The 22,298-nt window shown below is 34.8% G+C and overlaps 2 protein-coding genes across 2 annotated transcripts in view; one reads left to right on the top strand and one right to left on the bottom strand.

Moving 5' to 3' along the window:
• The first annotated feature begins 1,300 nt into the window (after nt 1–1,300).
• The window catches only part of LOC119632527 (delta-1-pyrroline-5-carboxylate synthase), a 47,139-nt gene continuing 26,141 nt past the window's right edge, over nt 1,301–22,298 (top strand). The window contains exons 1-6 of the mRNA XM_038025464.1: nt 1,301–1,629; nt 15,865–16,029; nt 17,043–17,186; nt 17,259–17,366; nt 17,480–17,647; nt 17,836–18,024. Coding sequence (XP_037881392.1) covers nt 1,525–1,629; nt 15,865–16,029; nt 17,043–17,186; nt 17,259–17,366; nt 17,480–17,647; nt 17,836–18,024 — 879 coding nt within the window. The 5' untranslated portion in view covers nt 1,301–1,524. The remainder of the gene's footprint in view (nt 1,630–15,864; nt 16,030–17,042; nt 17,187–17,258; nt 17,367–17,479; nt 17,648–17,835; nt 18,025–22,298) is intronic.
• Nucleotides 1,659–4,364, bottom strand: LOC119632528 (succinate dehydrogenase [ubiquinone] flavoprotein subunit, mitochondrial-like). The gene has a single exon (XM_038025465.1). The coding sequence runs from the start codon at nt 3,765–3,767 to the stop codon at nt 1,779–1,781; it is 1,989 nt and encodes a 662-aa protein (XP_037881393.1). The 5' UTR covers nt 3,768–4,364; the 3' UTR covers nt 1,659–1,778.

Below are 22,298 nucleotides of genomic sequence, written 5' to 3'. Positions count from 1 at the left end.
TGCAGAAATTTGGACGAATAACATAACCGAGTGAAAAAGCGTACCAACCTACCTATCGATGTGGTTAGAAGAGCTAGATGATTCTCTCGTATTTTGGAGACAGTTTTGATTGGTTAAGTACTCATTCAAATGAAAGTTCACTATGAACTTCAGAATCATGATTTTGTTCATGTGCTCTCAGCGTCCATTCCCTCGATGATCAGTGAATGCATCAATGCAATGACCGTCGTATGTTGCCAATTCAAAAATGACGCGAAGTTTCGACAAACATTTCTTATCGAAAGACTCCCTATATAGTACAGGTGATCTGCGGTAAGTGTTTTTGTGGGTGGGATTTAGAATCGCACGGCCGAACTGAGCAAAACTTTTTCATTTCTTTAAATTACAATATATATATAGATAAATAGTTTTAAAAATTGCAAGGTGTTTGTGTGTATAAGATATTTGATCATTTAAATTTTTAAGAGATTTAAGCGGAACTTGATTTTTTTGTGCTCAATTTAGCTTAGTTAAGTTTGTAATTGGAGTGGCGGTTGCATTTTTCCTGCAGTGTATGTAGCATGTGTAGGCCAAAGTTCGATTGCCTTGATTGATAACGGGAGAATTCGATCACGACGAAGGTAAGCAAAAATTGAATGAGGCTTTCGGTATTTTACAATCAATTTTTGTACTTTTTCGAGAGTCCGCTTGTAAAATTAGCTCTATACGTTTCGCTCAAGAGCATATATATTTTCTGTATAATATTGTTAATAAACACACACACACACACACACACATATATATATATATATATATATATATATATATATACAGGCATTTAGAGATATGAAAAATTACATCGTTTCCTATAAGAGATGTGGCAGTGTTTGTGTGCTTTCGTTACTAAACACGATTAGAGAGATATTTGTATGTAACTCTGATAATAGTTTTGTGTTTAATTCAATAAATAACAATAACAAAAATAACAAGAAAATAAAAAAAAAAAAATAATAATAATAATAAAAACTAAAGCTAAGACCAATAATAATAATAATAATAACTGAATACACAGAGAGCCCACTTGAGTTATAATCACTTGCATTTCACATGTATGCTAAACGCGATATACTTTAATAAAATATATTTATACTATATACACGTAAGTGTTCTTTTATATATATGTAAACGCTTGTTCCCGTATACGAACTAAAGTGTTATCAGAAAATGCTAAAAATTAAAATATTATAGAGTTTACTCAGTAAGATTGAAGAAGCGGTCTCAGTCGGTGGCGATTTCTTAAACCGTACAGTTTATAAAAGAAAGTGTTGTAAAACGTAAAGAAAACAAAAAAAAAAAAAAAAAAGAACAAACGAAAAAAATAAAAAAAGAATAAAAAGTACAGAATATAATTAAAGGTCGCATAACAAAACGCGTTTTCTATCTTTTTTTTTTTTTTGTAATACAATTAATAAAATTTTATCAAGCGAAGGAAATTCATTTGTGTTTTTTGCTGCAAGTTGTAAATAGAAAGAGTAACGCCGCACGATGAATGTGTTCTTAAGGAAAAGTCTTCAATTGACAAATGCCGTAAAGTCATCGTTCTCTACAAATGTATGGAGAGCTGCTAGTATACAAGCGCCTCGCCAACCTGTAAGAATCTTCCCATATGCTATTTTATGCTATTATACGAAGTATGCAACGTAATCGTATTGTCGTTAAGACGACAACTACAATTTATTTAATATTAATATTATTAACAGCAACAACTGTAACATAACTCTAAAATTATGCAATATTAATTAATAAGTTCTCGGTGAAGGCGGTATTGAATTAGTTGAATTGTCTAAGACGTGATCGATAATAGGTCTGTATTTGAAGGACGTTTTACCATCCATTTCACCCCAGATGAGAATATGTTTACGCCAGTGTTCATCTAAGGGTTTCTTTGTTTGTTCCTTAATATCTTTGGAGTAATCGTATTCATCGATACGAGTTTTGAAATCTTCACGCGCATGAGCACCTCGCGATTCCTTGCGATGTTCCATCGAACTGACAGTAAGCAAAGCGTTAATTATTAGATTGTGTAGCTCAATGATTTCCATCAGATCTGAATTCCAAACCATGCTTTTGTCGGTAACTTTGACGTTATTAAATTCTTGCAAGATTCCCTTTACAAGTTCGATGCCCTCCTTTAGAAGTTTACCATCGCGCAAGACGGCGGCATGCTTTGTCATTGTGCTCTGCAGTTTCAAGCGCAGTTCAGCCGGATTCGTTTTACCAGCAGAGTTGCGCAGATTATGCAAATAGACAAGACCGCGCATACCAGTGTTTTCATCTAACGGTGGTATCGGTCTACCTGGTGTATTGCAGCTAGCTATGCATTCTGCACAAGCTTTGCCAAATACGATTATGTCGAGCAATGAATTAGCACCTAAGCGATTTGCTCCATGTACTGAAGCGCATGCACATTCGCCGCAAGCATATAAACCGGGTACAATTTTATCTTTTCCTTCATCGATCATTGTTAAGACTTGACCTTTGTAGTTTGTCGGTATACCACCCATATTGTAATGGACAGTAGGCAGTACAGGTATAGGTTCCTTGGTAACGTCAATATTTGCAAATATAAGAGCTGTGTTTTGAATTCCTGGCAAACGTGCCTTGATAATCTCTTTCGGCAAGTGATGCAAGTGTAAGTGTATGTGATCCTTTTTGGGTCCGCAACCATTTCCTGTAATGACTTCCATGGACATGGCGCGAGCGACAACATCCCTCGTAGCTAGATCCTTTAATTTCGGGGCATAACGCTCCATAAACCGTTCACCCTTAGCATTAGTGAAGAAACCACCTTCAGCGCGTACACCCTCTGTGATCAAACAACCAGTTCCGTACATTCCCGTTGGATGAAACTGCACAAATTCCATATCTTGCAAAGGTAATCCCTTACGGGCTACCATTGCAGTACCATCGCCGGTACAGCAGTGACCGTCCGTAGTTGAAAAGTACATGCGACCACACCCGCCTGTGGCTATAACGGTATTAGCGGCCCGAAATCGACACAAATTCCCACTTTCGAGATTCCAGGCCAAAACACCAACACATTTACAATCTTGGAACAGCAGTTCAAACGCAAAATGTTCGCTGAAAAATTGCAAATTTTTATAGGCAAGAGACTGACCATAAAGGCAGTGAAGCATTGCATGACCGGTTGCATCTTTTGCGGAACAACATCTGTGGGCCGGTCCGCCTTTGCCGCAATTAAGAGTTGCCCCACCGAAGGCACGTTGATAAATTGTACCCTCAGGCGTACGAGAGAAAGGCAATCCGAAATTCTCAAGCTCATAAACCGCCTTAGGCGCCTCACGGCACATAAAATGAATAGCATCTTGATCGCCTAGCCAATCAGATCCTTTAACCGTGTCATAAAAATGCCATTCCCAATGGTCTTCCTCCATATTGCCTAGGGCCGCGTTTATACCTCCCTGGGCAGCGACAGTGTGAGCCCGCGTTGGATATTGTTTGCAAATTATAGCAGTTTTAAAACCTTTCGCCGCCAAACCAATAGCAGCTCGTAATCCCGCACCGCCAGCACCAACGACAATCGCATCAAAGCTGTGCTCAACGATCACATAATTTTTCCTTATATCGGCCAAATCCACACGCGTAGTGTTTTTTGAATTGTAATGTCTGGCCGAACAAACTCTATTATTCATCACGCCGTTAAATAATGGGTTTTTGATTGTCAACTTTTTCGCAACTCCTCCCCGTAATATCGCAATTCGAAGCATGTTTGTATGTTGAGGAACCTCAATTGCTTCACATAAATCTGACACGAAAAGATTGAATAATTTTTTAGTTTAGAAAAAAATTTTGTAAATTTTAAATTAGTATCAGCGACTACTTTTCTAATGGAAGGAAAGCTTCATATCGTTTGAACTAAAGGGTGAATTTTAAACAATTCTTTTATCAGTTTCCAATATGTCGATTACACGTCACACACCTCATATGATGACAAACCATTTCTATGGAAACATATATACATTTAGTAGTGATGAATGATTTTTATGAAAACTTGTATAAACTTGTACATTTTATAAAGATACGCACATACATAATGGCAGGGTATTATCTTTCTCACTATTATGTTTTCATTGAAAGCGTAAAAAACACTAAATCCGACCCTTGTTGCATCATCTTCTGTATTCTTGCTCTTACTTTCCAAGAATACCTATACTTGTGATGGATGTGTACATGTATAAATGTAATAAAAATTCCTTATAACGAGGAAAGGATAAAACGTTTTAAAAAGATTTCTTTCTTATTCCTTTTAAATGAAACGTTTATTGTTTTGCAATACTTTAGTTAGTTTACGCAAAAAAAAAAAAAAAAAAAAAAGAAAAAATTTTTTTTTATAAAGAATATAAGAAGAAAATGTAAAGCCCTTGTCTAGGAAAAAAACCAAAAATATATTTTTATCTTCCTCAGCCCTTGGGTGAAAAAGTAAGAAAAGTTTTCCCTTCACTTTTTCATTGCAACGAAAAGATATGTAAACAAAAATATTTGCATCAATTCTAAGTGAAATAAAAGTAACAACAACAACAACGTTAAATATCGATAATTAAGAGGTTGTCAGCATTCGATCGTTATTCACCGTTCAAACCGATGAATCAAAGGACGGGCATACGTTAAGTTACATTTTTCGACATCAATTCAGAATCCATTCCATGAGAACAAGGAGTATAAGGAGGGAAAGTATGAATGTTTTTTTTTTTTTTTTTTTTTTGAAAAACTCTACATATTATAATTTCCTCTAACTACGAATGAGAAGGATCTGAGAAGAATCTTTTCTCTTCTTACACTTTATAAAAGTACGATCGAATATATATGAATAATATGATCAACAAAATTAGTGATGAATTGAAATGTTTTCATTAAAATGCGCAAACGCTTTCCCTTTTACAACCAACTATACTACTTTTAAACACATAGAAGTACGGAACCGAATCTTTATCCGCTACGGTGTCATGTGTACTTTCTGTTGTTGTCATTTCGTCTTTCGTTATTCGTTACCTACAGGTGGAATCGAAAGGATTACGAATTTCAACAAGTTAAAGATAAGATAATATGGATGCGGGCTTACAAACCTAGACCAGAATATACGCAAACACATTCGTAGAGAGAAAGGTCTTCCGTACATTTTTGTATAAGATTTTGCCTTTTCATCGCTCGTTGCTAGATACTTAATAAAGAAAAGGCAGATGATGAAGACGGAGATTCTTAATCAAAAAATTTTCCGCTTTGCAACTAAACTCTCTGTCTTGATTCTATGGGTCAAGTACCCGTCTACAAAATCAAGTGAGCAATCTTGGCGGGATCTGAGTCAACCACAGACATGACATCACTCCTATAAGAGCTGTTCCCGCCGTCAAGTCGAAGCAGGGGATGGCTTCGGGGTCCGCCTGATACCCAGTGCAATGTCAATAACTGCTATTAATGTCGATCATTATTTTTCATATCGTAGGCGTTTAGAAATTCTTAGTGGACTATATTCAATCGGTAGAACGATGATACAAATCTTTAGTTTTTCTAGTAATTTTGAAGTTGACGTTACTAGCAAAAGTTGTAAGAATATGTGTACTCTTTCTGAGGTTAGAATTATTGTCATGGATGCAGTTTTCGCTTTCGTTTAAAATATACTATACACAAAGAGTGTTCTTTAATATTTTTAGGGCAGCGTATCCCATTATTCTATTTACTAGTCAACAACAACCACTTAAACACTTGGAAGCTCTACGCTGAATGTTTCAACGATATATTGTAGTATTGGTTTCTTTTGAGGTTTCTGCAGGCAATTGAAGAATCTCAAGTAGATGCATGATTTGTTAATAAGATACAGAAAAGAATGTTATATATGGAAAGGGATTGATAACTCAAAAAATGTATCGAATAAATGTCGTCCTTAGAGGAGCTGAGCATCTCTGGTCGAAACAGTGGTTTATTCAACTTTCATCCGTATCCAGTGTTCAATAAATACAGCATTCTCTCTCATAAAGATCTCGCAGTTATTTTCCTTCGTTTTCCTTCTTTTCTGTAACAATATTAGAATTTCTTTAAGCTGGTCATGGAAATTTAATTTTCTCATAATTTCATTCATTCATTTTTACAGCCAATGATCATTATGCCATTATACATGTTCAGATTTGTAGGTTATGTGTTTGGGACTATGCTTCTTATAGGGGTATCAACAACAACCGAGTGCCAATGGTTATTCAAACCAAGCCCTGAACTCTGATCACTGCGCCTTGTTCTGTTCATTAAGAAGAAGAAGAAGAAGAAAAAAAAAAATGAATAAATTGAAGTCTTGTACCTTTTATCGATTGATATAAGATAAAACAAATAGTAATTATTGTTGATTTCTGGAGGAAGGCGAACACGAAATCAGACAAACAACTCAGAAAGTCAATTACGCAAGTGTATTCGTTTTGAAAAGCAGCCAAATATTTACGTATACTATGCGTGTGTGTGTGTGTGTGTGTCTGCGTAGATTTACATACATAAATGTATATCTCTTTATATGCATGCAGATGTTATTTCATAGCTAGTCGCACATACTTGTGCACGCAAAGCACTTATCCTTTTAAATAAAGCGGAAAAAAGCATTTTTTTTTTCTTTCCTTAGAGGAAATTGATTTATTTCATCAGTAAATATGTGTAAAGAGAAACTACTTTCGTATATATTTCGTACATAAAAATTGTTGTCTTTACTGGTGTCCTTGTTAAACGCCAAAAGGAAAAGCGTTGATTTCAAAATGCAACTAACTGAAAAGTTCACTTTTATGATCATAAATAATGTGTGAAACATGATTTTCAAAAATAATTGCGTTTTTATACGTGAATACTTATTTGTATGTATTGGTACCGGATAAAAATGAAAAAAAAAAAAAAAACAAAAAAAACAAAACACCGACTCGCTTGGTGTATGTATGTGTCGTTAAAGAAAAGATGTATTCTTGCTCCACAAATATATAGAATGTTTAGATGTTTGTGTGTTAACTTGCTCGCTGCAACTCATTTAACTGCATCAAGTGTTTGAGTTTATGTGAAATCGTCCTTACTAAGCGTTAATAGAGTGTGCTTTTGCATCTTTGTGCAAACGATGTACTCTCTTGATGCAGCATCAACATACTCTTAAACATTATACAAAATTTATTTACATTCGGAAAATTTACTTGCACTTGAGTGCAAACGAACATGAGGGAAAAACATAAACATAACATAAAAGCAATAAGAAATATATTTATATATGTAACTCCGTGTACAAATCATGAGATATTTCGTGCGCATTCAATTCGAAAAAGGAAGCGAAAGCTAAAAAGACCTTTTTTGGTACATTTTCACACAAAAACTAAAAGAAGAAGAAGAAGAAGAAAAAAAAACAAAGGAAAAGAAAAGAAAACGTCGCTATAAATATTTAGTTTTTTCAATTGATTTGACCACAGCCACTGCACTGCATGTGAACATTAAAATTAAAAGCAGATGTATTTACTCGCTTTCATATATATATATCTGTTTGTATACACATATGTTATATGTGAATAACAGGTCAAATTTTGTTTATCTTCACATACACATAGCAATATACATACAACGTTATCTCATATACAGCGTGGTTTTCCTATTACAAGGGTTTGCTTTAATAAAGTTCGTACATTACAGGATAAGGTCACGAAACACAGTTTGGCATTCGAGTTGTTCGCTTATTAAGTGTGATTTGATCATTCTATAGATTGCTTAAGTTGGCTCTTCATGATATGCTCGCTTATATATCAGTCCAGCATTCTGCAGTTTATGTATAACTTCATCGTCATTTTATAATCTTTTTTTTTTTTATCAGTTTGCTTACCTAGAAAAATATTATTTTGTCCGGATGGGTAGAAGAGTGGGTGACAATCACGAGTACCAACTCAATGTTTACGGGTTCAAATCTTAGCTGTAGTGAACACTGAGTCGTCAATGGCATAACAGTTATCCAAGAGGCACAAATCCACTCCGCTGCCGCCACCCCTTCCTAATCTTGTTCGCTTTCCTCACTTTTTTCTGGCCTTGATCGCGTTACAAGTTATTCCCTGGATAATATATAAAGAAGAACACATCGTTCATGTCATTGAGATCAATACCCAATGTCGTAGAGAGCCTGGGTACGAGATTTAATGAAATTTGTGAACTGTAAAGGAGAAGTAAGACGTGCTCTACAAGAAGACAATTTTAAGAAGAGAATATGTGTGCCGAAAATATTTCTCAAGCTTTCGATTACCGGGGATTTTCTTGCTATAATCGCAGCTTTTATATAACACAAATTATGGCTGTCGATCATTTGAACCTTTAACTTTTTTAGTCTTTCGGGCCCTATGTTGGGCGCCATACAAGAAACGTTGTCTCCTTATCTGAATCTTCTTTGCCTTTCGTGTTGGGTAATAAGCAATATTAAATCATGTACGTGAAAAAAAAGAACGACCGACATAGTTGAAAAAGTTGTAAAGGTATCGGAGGCTGTAAACGAATGGACGCAAGTCTCATGGATAAGCTAATTAGTTCGGGAGAAATGGTCGATTTTTCAAATTTTATCCCACAGACATTCCGCAGACGTTTAGACCAAAGAAATGCACGTGCTATAGCCCCTATAACGACAAATGGAGAGACGAAACGGGCTGGACGGGCTGATCTTACCATCTGGCGTTGGCCACTTCTCTCTGACCGTCACCATGTTATGCGAATAGGGCGTATTCCCTTAGTTGTTGGTCGCACCACAAACAAAAAACCGATGGCATCTAATGCCGTTCAAATTCGAACTACAAATGTCCATATTCGACATATGACAATTGCAGACGTAGGATCTTACTTATATGTCGCTAAATTTTTGGCGATATTCGAAGACTTTCCGATAGCTTAGGAAGGCTAAAATGCTTAAGGCATTAATATCGAAGGAACTGTAGGGAAAAAAATTTCGTTTTCCAACTGTCATCCATGTTATTGACGAGGTTCGGAAGGAAGAGTAGGGAGAGAGAGAAGTAGATGTATCTTATAGAGCGCGCGAGTGATTGAGGGACAGGGAGAGGGGAAGGGAGTGGGAGAGGGAGAGAGAGAGAGAGAGAGAGAAAGAAAGAAGAAAAAAAAGAAAGAAGGAAAGAAAGAGAAAGAGCGAGAGAGTGAGAGAGGGAAGGAGAGAGATTCTCTTCTGCTGGTCTCATAAATCATGTAAAATAAATATGTTCGTAATTAATCGAGAGCGTTTAACACTTTCAGAGCCTTGTGTCTTAAGGAACTTGCGAAGATGTTTGAAAAAACCCTTGTAAAATGTCAAAACTTTTAATCATATAATGACGGCGCTAATAGAACAATCAAATCCACGAGTAAATAACAAACAAAATAATTATTAATATTATTAAAGAGCGAATATAAGCCGATGCTTAAAACATACTTTCGACTTCGCTGAGGCCATAAACTATTCCGTAGCAAATGCATTGAAATTTTTTCATTTTTTGCGATATCTCATGTTTGGCCTAGCACGGCAAGAATGCATCTGGATGAATACACGGCCAATAGTTAAATCAATAGTCACATTTTCCTACTCACTGAGATTACATTTATTTTATAAGATTTTTGATGTTTAACTAATGTTCTCGCCGCTATACACTGTATAAGTATGGAATATATTAATGAGAATACCGTACATGGTATATTAGTTTTGTGTTATTAGTCTATGTAAGTCTATATATTATTATTATTATTATTATTATTACAATTTTAGACTAATGAAATAAATTCTTAGACTAAAAAAAAAAGACATTGAGCACTAGCAGCACAAGCTATCGGCTCTAATATAAATAAATGTACATTAGATGATGAGCTTAGTACTATTAATAAAGTAATATATAGAATTGATATTCGGTTCTGAAGCTGATTTTAGAATGTGCAAAGGGTTAGTCGTTCCAAATGCAATACTTCTACCCAAGGAAAAGTTAAGGCAGTCGCAGAGAATGTGCTTTAAAGTGAGTGTTCGTCCACAACTGCAGATTGGGGAGGAGAATCTCTTCAAGATCCATTGGTAGGTTGCAGTTGTATGACCAAGGCGAATTCTCGAAAATGTTTGGATCTTGGTTTTCTCAACATTTGTTGGATATAAAGGTGGAGTTAATTGAGGTTTAATGGAAGAGTAGGGTTGATGATGGTATTGTAAATTTTCTTCTGCAATTTTCTCTTTAACTTTTCTTCCAATGTGTCTTTGAAAATCCAACTTTTCCATCACATGACAACATCCATAATTATAGGAGCAGAAGCAGCATACTTTGCCGCTCGATGAGCCTGCTCATTTCCCAATAAACCCATAACATTTAAATTTTTCCATCGGGTATAGTAATTATATTCCTTAATTTGTTGATGGTGCTCCACCTCGAAGTCGAAGGGTTCCGAATAGCTTGTAATACAGACAAACTGTCTATATAAGAATTAGTCTATATAAGAATTACTATCATAAAATGTGGGTCAAAGTTAAACTTAAGACTAATTAAAAGTAATTAAATGTTATAAAGGGAATATTGCTTTAATATTGCGCCTTTATTCCGCTATGTTCCACTTGATTGCCTTATCCTAGATAAATGAACATATTATGTACGCACGGACAGCATAATTGTCCTCGATGCTTATCATAACTAATGTAATTATATATTAAAGAAGAGACAACAAATAATATTCAAAGAAATGACAATAGAAATGCTTATCAATGACAATGATCACCTTTTGCAAAAGTGAATATATTAGAGAACAGAAAATAACAAAGGGCCACAACAGGGCGTAGCATTCTGTTCACAGACCGTGAGTAAACACTATACACTTATCAACGTGAAGACAAAAAATTTGATAATTTTGGCTGTCGGCCGGTCAGTCGGTCGGAATAGCTTGTGAATGTAAAAATAGGAAAGAAGAAGAAGAAGAAGAAAAAAAACTATATTAGTTCACTTAAAATTCAACTATGACGGTAACACAGAACTGCAATAACAGCCATAACAATAATAATAACAAAAGTTGAGTGTAAAATAAAATAAATAAAATCTAGAGAGTGTTGAGATTACGTTAAATATGTTTGCATGCATGCACATATATATATATATATATATATATATATGCGTATATATACGGCAAATAGTAACACATGTTTTTGCTATACATATTTAAATGTATGTATGTGAGATAGTGTATAAACACATATGCAATTAGAAGACATATTCATATGCGAGTAACTGATAACAGTTATTTCTATTTATGTTTATTTATTTTGTATGTTTATTTACAATCTCTCTAGCGTTTCGTTTATTAGTGTTGTTGCTATATACTCAACCTCTTCAGTCAACACTTGTATACATATATAAATGTAAATAATGTTTGTCATTTGACATGATGTCCATTCTTTTCATATAAACCTAGATAGGATTTGATCACTTGAAATGTGTGCTGGCAACGGTGGTGCTGCTGATTGTGATGGTGATTGTGTTGGTGATGGCGATGGTGATGGTGGCTGTCTGAACAATTTTGAAAAATAATTTTATTCCCTTTTATTATGTTTGTGCGCGTGTTAAAAGTGGGTTGTTTATTGACTGTAAGAGTGTATGTGCGCTCGACCGCGATTTACTGCTACAATGCATTTGTTTACTATCACAGAATATTACAAGACAAAAATGCAACGATAATCCCAGCAAGCGTTTTTCAATCACTTTTATAAATACACTATACGTACAGTGTAATTCCATTACACTCATACTGTAGATAAATACTTTGCTTTCATTTTGTTACTATAATCGAAGATACGAGAACATGAAATATAACAATTATGATTAATAACACGTCTCAAGTTCACTTTGAATAATTTATGTGAGGATCTGTTTGAACATATCCTGTTAACTAGATTATTGCATAATATAAGGGAACTAACTTAATACACAGAGAGAGAACATATCCACTTTCGTAGCCTAATGCTTTCACTTCAGTGAGTAATAAATTCCTTGAACTGCTCATCGAGAGAGGGAGCGAGAGAGAGAGAGAGAGAAATATGAACGAGAAATCGAAATGTAGAAAGCATATCATCTCGGCGACATTGTAAAGGTATAAGTCGCTTATTTCTCAATTGGACAAAACAGTTTTATTTAATTTTCCTTCAGTGATCATATATTTACATGTCATACCTTTTGGCCGAAACGATTCAATCAACGCAACAATTTGAGTGCTGTGTCAATATCAATGCTTTCAAGTGAAATGATACGATGAAATCACTGCATAAACGCACACGTAAGGCTGTTTCAAAATAGCTGTTGTTAAAATAATCTTAACGAATGAAGACATTATTGCTTCTATGTCTGCTGGGTTATTTTTAGTTTTCGAATAGTAGTTTTTCAAAGTAGAGTTTCCCGCAGTGTATGTGTTATTAGAAATGCATTGCATTTGTATACGAAAATTTTTACTTTTGATCCGAAAATTTCAAAAAAATACGAATACCTATCGAGTAAATAAGAGATGCAACTGAAGCATTTTCTTAAAGATTGCTAAGCAGCGGTATTATTTTCTTATCATCCCAACAATTAAGCGGCTCAACGAAAAAAAGCGAAAGAAAATTAAGCGAGAAAAGCTGTCATTTGTTTTTAGCTAATCCATAATTGTATTTACTTGGAACTTTGTCTTATGCGAGAAGACAATTTTGCTTTTCACTCTTTTCTTTTTTTTTTTTTTTTTTTATATTTTGCTAAGAGCATAGGATTTATTATGCTTTGTCTTTCCTATATACATGAAGACAAAGGAACATGAAGAGCAACGTTTTGGTATATTTGGTTAATATTTGGATAATATTTCAGATTAAATTTTTCTCAAATAGGTTAAGCTAAGAAAAAAATGCGCTCACTTCATTTATTTATTTATTCTTTCTTTTGCTTTGCTTCTTCTTTTGCGATAATAATAATCAATAAGTAACAAGCGAATTGAGTTTTTGATGGCTGGTTCAAATCATTGGGAAACCCCGTCGTCAGCTTGTAGCTGGTTGTATATATATCGAGTACACCACATAGATGCATATATTTTTATGGACGACTTTGTAATTGATAGTTGGTTGTTAATTACAAAGTTATTCGCATATCTGTTAGTGACGCTATTTTGTTAGTATATTTATGTTAGACTATTAATCCTTTCTAAAGTTTGAGCGTTCATTTTTGGCTTTTGCGAATTTCTAGGTTAATATGTTTGAATTCAATCGAGTTGTAACGTTCTTTGACTGCCAACTGATTTAGTAATGTGTTAGAGACAATTTAAGTAGGCTTAAAATAGTTAAAGCAGAAAACGATAAGCGATTTATTAAGGCTTAGGTATGTTGTAATCTAATAAATCTAATAAATAATTAAAGTATGGCATTAATTATTTTTGTTATGTGTTGGAGAATACACGACGAATTACGAATGGCAATTTGTAGAGTCGAAGGTTAAATTCCATTGTCGACTATTAACGGCGTTTATGACCTCATAGTTCCCTACTATGCTATTTGCCTTGATCTTGTTGTTTCGTAGACTTTTCAGATATCGATAATTTTTCTTTCTTTTCTTAAACAGATGGCAATACGTACCGATGGCTACGCGTAATGTCTAAAGATCAGCGATCTAATTAAGAATCCTACGCGAGTAGGCAACATTGAAAACTTTGGCATTGGTTTAAGAATCTTTCCTTAGTTTTGTTCCCGGCCTTCTATAATTGATAGACGATGTATGCGTAATATATGCGCTCTCGAAACATACATATATTACGTTTAAGTGTTCCTACATTTCTGCCTGTATGTCCTATCGCAATATAGATTGTTTTCTGTGAACAATTTTAATGATTGGTTGAATAGCTAGTCTGCGGTCCGCGTGCTATATCGCAGTGGGTATGAAAATACATTAAAATAAATAGCTTAACTGCAAATGATTAAAAGCTTTTGCAATTGTGTACATTTAACAGTAAAAAAATAAATTTTCAACCTCATTTATGAACAACTGGATGCAATTTACTCCGGTATTTTAATTAATACCTTTCATATCCGCCCACTCATCTAACCATTCATTGTCCGTAACCACTTGTCGCATGCATTTGTGTTATGAAATTGAATGCTTTTATCAAAATTTCATCAGTTTCGCAATGCAAAAAAAAAAAAAAAAAAACTTGGACTCTTTTAAAATATTGAAATGATGGCAAACACTTATTTATTTAAAATGATTTTCAATTATAAATACATGAAAATATCTCATTTATGTTGCATTTCATTTCGCATGGCGTGTCAACTATTTTTAGTGAAGCAATGAGCGAACACCCTTAACACTAATTTTATATATATTATTTTGCGTTCAGTTCATTTCAACTGTTCACGCAACACACGCAAACATATCATTACAAAAAAAAAAAAATCCATAAAAATATTGAGGCTCTACGTAAACTCGTCGTAAATATCGACTAAATGTCAAATATGAGATTTATCGAAATATTTAACTGAGCGTTATCAAGATTATCTCCGGTCTGGGTCGCATCGCCGATAAATGTTCATTAAAATCTCCCTTTTTTGGGGATATATTGATCAGGGCAACGGAGTACGTTCTCATTGTCGTTTACGATATTTTCCACGTGCAACATGTAAATGCACAGTTTTCACTAATCGAGCGTTGCCTTCACGAATTTCATTGTGCAAATATGCATGTCTGCATTATGAAATGCCAGCCGACAAACATATGCACGTGAGCCAACATTCCCGCACCTTTAAATGCTAATTATGTTTAACTTAATTAGTTTTTACTTTATTACAGTAATTTTCGTTAGAGTGCAGTGTAACGCTTAGAATTTAGTTGTGTAACCTTCGAGCCGTAACGTCACAGTTAATCCATCCACATAGACAAATTACATGTCCTCGTCCTACCTCCCACATGTATAAGATATCTTTCGTTTTGATAGCTTGTAAAGGCTTCGAGCCTGTCCCGACTTCAGTGCACACAGTAACGAAGCTTTCTTTAAATGCCAGGCATAAGACACCGTCTACGATCTGCCGTGTTATGACCGACTCGCATTTGAACTATAAAAATTAGATGGCGTGGATGAGCGAAACACGAGCACATAACATGATTGGAGAGGGGATAGGTTGCTGCATTTCATCCACAATAGTTTCCTACTCTAGACTAGTTTGAATTTTCATTGTTGTTCAAATCGTCCTCCGCTTTTCGCTGTTCAGAAAGCCATAGCTGTCAATAGCTTTGCGTTTTGTGTAATGTTAATAGGTTGGCGTATTTCACTACTACGACGTAATTGTACTTGTCAGGTCAAGGCAAATAGGTAGAATATGTCATATGCCAAATTTTACTCCGAAGATTTCAGTCTGGCAAAAGATCGCCGGCCTGGGCGATAATGACATTTCCATTTCAATTCACTTTCACGCCAATCTAATGCCTAATTCCCGGCTAACGGATTTCAATTAAACGGAAATGAAAAAATGAATTAGTTGCGTTGATACGTGAGAGTTCTCCTTGTCGCAATGGAGAAGGGTTTGATGCGTTACGTTGGTTTTCTTGTATCCTTCTACAAATCTCTGGCGAACAATTGCACGACTTGTATACTATTGCTGCTATGGCCGCAGTATGGGACGATTGTTCGATCGCCAAAAGTTACTTAAGAAAATTGAAGAGTTGCGAAAAGTTGGATTTCCGAGCACCTGATTGGTGAAGAAAATATGTTTCATCTTTTATTTCGTTTTCGAAGCAGAATTTACATCACTAATGGATAAATATTTGAAAGTGAAATGATTGTATTTTAAATTATTTTATCTCCTCTTTTTAGGCTTCAACACCTGAGAAACGTCAAACTGAACGTAAACCAACGTTTTCAGAGAGAAGTCAATTGAAATATGCTCGCCGTCTAGTTGTAAAGCTGGGTAGCGCAGTTATCACGCGAGAAGATAATCATGGCCTTGCCCTTGGACGTTTAGCATCCATTGTTGAGCAGGTTAGTGAATGTTATCAGTCGCATTCAAAGTATACACAGTATATTCATTGCTCTAACAAATGAAATGATTACCTCAAAGTTCTTATCTTAAATGTTTGCTATGAAAGAATATTTATTTCAATGTACAAAACAACTTTAATTTATTTATCAATACAAACATTTCTCATTTTGTAGATTGACTTAAGTGTAAAGAAATGCAGATTTCAAAAATCATTTAAATATGCATTGAAAGAAAATCAAGAATAAATGAAAAAATGATTAAATAAAAAACCACAACAAAATAATTTAAGGAAAAATATAAAAACTTTTTTTTATAGATAGATTTCGAGAAGAAGACTATCAGCTCCTTCGGTCTTTCCGTTACCAGCAGCAGATGGTGTCTCGCTCGATTCGACGATCGATGCGAAGTTCGTGTACATGCTCATCATTCTGACTGGAAACCAGGCGTAACCCTCCCACTCACCTTGTAAAGAGTTCCGCGATAAGCGAGAACTTTTTCAATGCTTTCAATAGTGAACTAAATTTCGCTCTTTAATGTTTGAAGCGAGCTACACTTTCTTCTGATCGTCTAGACCGAATAAAGTCTTTAATGGAGTCCCTCAAATTTCAATATTGACTAATTAATTCCAATTTTGCTTGATATTTGATGACGTAGTCATAACGGATTATAAAAGAGAGCCTATGAGCCTATGCTTCTTTCTGCTAGCAATGGCTATCAAAGTTTAGAGAAATGGTTAAAACGAGAGGAGGTTGTGTTACACTTTAAATCGACTTCTGTTGGTCATCTAAACGATAACGGATCATGAAAGACTTTCTCTCTATCTTAGCTTAATCTCAAGCTTAATCTCGCAAAATATTAAAAAATGTTTTCTTGATGAACTTATTGATCACATGTGGAAATTAGAAAATAAAATTTACATTTGCTCTCTTGCATGCCATATAACCATCGTTCAAAACCTTCTCATTTCTTATTTCTGAAATTTTCGATTTTTATAAAACATTATTGATCTTAGGTTGCCGAGTGTCATTTGGAGGGTCGTGAGGTTATGATGGTTACAAGTGGTGCTGTTGCTTTTGGTAAGCAAAAGTTAGCTCAAGAATTGTTAATGTCATTGTCTATGCGTGAGACCCTCGCGCCTAAGGATCACTCGAAAGAGGCATGTTCAACGTGAAATTTCAAGTAAAAGTAAAAAAAAAAAAACCCTTAATATTTCTCTTACTGCATACAGGAGGAAAGTTTTCTATTAGATCCAAGAGCAGCAGCTGCTGTTGGTCAATCGGGCCTTATGTCACTGTACGATGCCATGTTTGCGCAGTATGGTGTGAAAATTGCTCAGGTAAAGAAGAAAAAAAATTGTTTTTTTTTTTTTTGTTTAACTTAAGCGCAATTCATTAGTGCATAATGTTACTGGTTTACGCTATATTTAACGTTTGCATGTTTACGGTTTAGGTGTTGGTAACAAAGCCGGATTTCTATAACGAAGAGACGCGTACCAATTTGTTCGCCACACTATCTGAGTTAATTAGTCTGAATATTGTGCCAATTATAAATACAAACGATGCCGTCTCGCCACCAATGTTTCTAAAAGATGACGATATACCACCGGGAACGAAAAAGGTAATAATATTAAGAAGAAGAAAAAAAATGAAGAAAAAAGCTTGCAGAGCGACCTTATTAGATTGTATGCGCATCGCAGAGAGATTGTAACTCCTTTAAATTCAACGGAGAAGAAAATCTCTTTACCTTCATAAACAGATATATACGTGTTTTTCTTTTATAGCCGTTTGTGTGATGGTTCTTTTCAGGGAATTCCCATCAAAGATAACGACAGTTTGTCTGCCATGTTGTCCGCCGAAGTGCAAGCAGATTTGCTTATCCTTATGTCGGATGTCGATGGTATTTACAACAAGCCACCGTGGGAGGATGGCGCCAAACTAATGCACACATACACAACCAACGATAGTCGTTCTATACAATTTGGCCAAAAGTCCAAGGTAAGCACATAATATAATATCAATAGTGACAATAAATACCTGAATAAGTCTCGGGGGCAAAATGATGAACCGTGTTGCGTCCTTATGATATCACTAAATACTGCGTCGATTTCAGTTTTGCTGATTTAAAACTTTCTTCCAAATAAGAGAATTGAGTTTATTATGCCAAAAAATTGATACGAACTTATTTATTACTTTTTTGATAGCTTCATGGATTATTATATTAACATTTTATTTTATTTTTTTGACGTAAAAACTTGAATGAGGGGAGACAGAGACATTGATTGACAGGCAGCTCGACACGTTTCACGGCCATAGAATCTTAAACGACGTGAAATGTTAGTTATCCGCGAAAACACAAATCTCTTCACCAAGTTTCCATTATAAGCAGACTTGCAATCAATTGAGGCGAATGCACTAATGACAATACACGCACACACACACCACATCCTTTTAATGGCCGAGTACGATGATGTCTCTCGGCCAGGCATTCGCAGACAGACATTGCATCGTCTAAAACTTATTTAATGGCTGACACATGGCTCACATTTGATTGGGCTTCCGGAAGGAAACCAACTGTTTTCATAAAGTATTATTATCATTATTATTATTATTATTAATTTCGCCAAAGAAATAAATTCTAAGACTAAACTCTTAAAAGCACTAGCATCTAAGGCTTTTGGCTTTTATTAAAAACTCTACCGCACTTGAGATTCGAACTCACGACCATTGACTTGCTAATTAACTTGCAGTTAATCTATTAATCTTTGCTTGTTGCTCGTATCTCTGATTTAAGTCAGCCTATCATTGGGCGGGTTTCAGTCCATTTTCCGTCTTAATCTTAATTTAAGTGAGTATACATCTCTCATTTTTCCTAACAATGGCCCTACATTTTCTCTATAAATAGTGCGTCGAACGCGTCCTGTTTCTAACAAGGAGCTTTTAAAACGCAAAATAAAAAAAAAAAAAGAAAATAATAAAATAAAGAAAGACGGCACTAGCTAAGGATATAACAAGTTTAGATCCAATTGGTACTTGACTACTTGCCTATTATTTGCCAAGAAATGTTTACAATTTCTTTGCAAAGCTAGCGCGACTTGACTTCCTTAGTCAAAAGTCACACTTTACAATAAAATTTTAATGGAGTAATAAACTGCACTCACCTGCTTTGCTCAAAGATGCTTTGCATCTAAGGCAAGTTTTATGCTTAAAGTTGAAAGAGAAGGCGTACTGGATGCTAGAAATATGAATGTTTTATAAAATTAAATTCTTCATCTTAATCTCTTGGCGGGTTTTCTTTTTAAATTTGGTCAAATCTGTCGTCATATGTTTTTTTTTTTGTTTTATATTTGTTTACTTTTTACTATTTCACAGCCAAAAATTTGATTAAAGCAAATTTAAATGCAGCAGTAGAACGAGCATTACAAACTATGATAAAATGTTTTAACGCGAAATTTACTTCAACTGTACACAATCCTGTCCGATATAATCATCCTCGAGGGGGGGGCCCCCCCCCCCGCAATTGTTAGTTAGTGAGTTATTTGATTGCTTACGCTCCATGCCAGACATGATGACAATCTATTTTTTGTCAGCTTTCATTATTATATTCAACGTAGCATGACATGGGTATATTAATTTTGAAATTTCGTTTGCGACACTTAACCTATAACTGCAGCAGTTTATTGGCTTTTAATGCTGCTTACCTTACTATCTGATAAGATTTTTATACAAATTTTTTAATCGCGTCTTACCAAAGGGAAGGCGTATTTCTCATGCCCGAAATCTACTTTTACAGATGCTCTTGCGATCTGTTGAAAATTAAAAAAATTTCCAAATAATTTTCTAAAGGAGTTTAGATATCAAATTTGAAAATACCTGTGAATTGAACCATCTTTGAGATACAATCCAAAATTTATCCGCTTCCGCTAATAGCTCCCTGCCAGCTCTCTGCCAAGGTAACGCGAGTGAAGCGATGGTATACAAGAGGCGTTTTATGACGAATAAATTTATTATTCTGTCTTTTTTGGATCCATCAGTGACTGTTACATTCATTTTGTGAAAACGTTTGCAACACGCAGATCATAGTCGCAGTGAGTCTATAGGGTATCCTGATCAACATCAAATTCTAAGCCCACTTAAGCTAGAGCATCTATCCGTCCATCTGTCTGGCTTCCTGGTCGTAAAAATGACGATATCGGTTTTAGTCGTAAGCTCCCTGCCAGCTCTCTGCCAAGCATAGTTAAGAAAACGCGAGTGAAGCGAGGGTATACAAGACGCGTTTTAAGGTGAGGTTTTAAAGCGTTTTCATATTCGTTACTTTTTCTTTTTTATATCCATCACTAAAGAATGAGAGGTGTATTGACTTGGTCCAAACGTTGGCAAAACGCAGACCGCAGTCACAGCGAGTTTATAAAATATATATTTTCTTGATCAACATCAAATTCCAAGTATCGCTAAGTATGGGTAGAATAACGGCGACGGGTATAAAAGATTCGGTCCCGGCCAAATATAATTTTCTTACTTGTTTTATTTTTTTCGCTTTTCTTATATTACTCTTCATTTTTATTTAATTCTCCAATGGCTTTCTATTTTATTTTTTTTCTGCTTCCTAGACCGTGTCAAAAGTACACCGGAAACTGCAGTTTATTCCGTTTAAACGATCAAAGCAGTGTTGCTTCTAAAATATTTAAAAATTTAAAATTTTTTTACAATTGTAGATTTTTCAAAGGCGTAGTAGCTACAATATTCCCGAAAATATTGACCGCATTGTTCACAAGTTAAAAACACTTTCCAAATACGCATGTATTACGTATTTTCGAAAATGAAAATAACTCCTTTCATATTATTACTTCCGTTAGTTTTTGAAAAGATCAAAGTTCAAAGAAGAAAAAAAAATCACTTCTAATGGATTACTACAAAGTAAGTTTTAAAATTAGGCGAACTAGCGCTAACGGGGAAGTTCACACTAATCGTAAAAGATTAGGTACTTCTACGCTTACCTTCTAGCTGGCTTTCAGATGAACGTTCCACAGAAACTTTTAAATCCGCCTAAGCCCATTTTTACTAAAATTTTTAGATAGCCTTCGAAAATCAGGTGATGCGGTGAAGCGGTGAGCACGCCATGCTGCAGTTCTCTAACCGGAAGCGTGCACATAACATCGTTATCCAATACGCAGACGGGCGCAAAGACAAAATTCACATAATAAGATCTCTAATATGGCATTCTATCCATTCTGTGCCGATATAGATATAGAAGTGAGAATCGCCCAATATTTATACATCACAGTTAGATAAGATAGTTGTGCAAAAGTGTTCTCACACCTACAATTGATGAGCAATGAAAGAGTTTTCATACATCATATTTAACATACGAGGCTGGGTATCCATGAATCGTCTTAAGGCGAACATAGTTCTCTTCACTTGTCTCAAATTATATTTAATTCGTTTTTTAATAAATGACAATGGCTTAAGCATATATCATTTTTAATGAATATTTTGAATATTTAATGGATTTGGAATGCTTAAGCGAAACTGATGTCATTTCCTGTTATTTCTATCAAGCTTAAGAAGGCTAGGAGTACTTTCTACGTTAAATAAACTTCCAAGTGATTTATAATCAAACAGTTTTTCTTGAATCATTGCAGGCAATCATTAATTAAGTTTTTCTTTTTGCATCATAAACTAATCTCGATCATATATCCTTTAAGATCGATTGTTTTTTTTTTTTTTTTTTTTTTTTGTTTTTCTTGTTCCTGTTTACAGGCGAAGTTGTCGTTAATTTCTGCATTAAAAAGAATGAATATACGGCTACATACGGCTAGGAGTGTGAATTTTTGAACATCTTTTCCTAGTTTTACCTAAAAACGGAGAGGTGAGAAAAAACATTTATTGACCGTTTGTCATTTTTTTTACATTAAATTTCTTCTTTATTGAAAGCGTATTTCATTCAAGTACATAAACACTTTCTGCCATTTTCGTGGTATGACTGTAGACTGAATTTACGAAATTTCTGTTTGCATTTTTCTTTTTCGGAAATTTCACTGACACAACAAACAATAGATAAAGCTACCTGGATGAAAATTATAGAGAGAAATGTCAGCATACATAACACCAAATACCGCCTGGCAATAAAAATACCTTTCTTATGTTAGGCAGTTTTACTCTGCCTAATTATAAAAATATAACATATATTCAGGGAGATCGATAAAATAATATGAACGCAATGCGGGTCAAGTCTTTTAGATACGCTTATGCGCTTTTTTTCTGGGATCGAC

Source organism: Glossina fuscipes, unplaced genomic scaffold (assembly GCF_014805625.2).
Source record: "Glossina fuscipes isolate IAEA_lab_2018 unplaced genomic scaffold, Yale_Gfus_2 1, whole genome shotgun sequence".
Lineage (NCBI taxonomy): Eukaryota > Metazoa > Arthropoda > Insecta > Diptera > Glossinidae > Glossina > Glossina fuscipes.
The sequence above is the reverse complement of the archived record's forward strand: the minus strand, read 5'-3'. Positions and strand labels throughout refer to the sequence as shown.

Excerpts from the sequence above, each read along its gene's own strand:
- LOC119632528 (XM_038025465.1), bottom strand. The coding sequence starts at position 3,767 with ATGCTTCGAATTGCGATATTACGGGGAGGAGTTGCGAAAAAGTTGACA.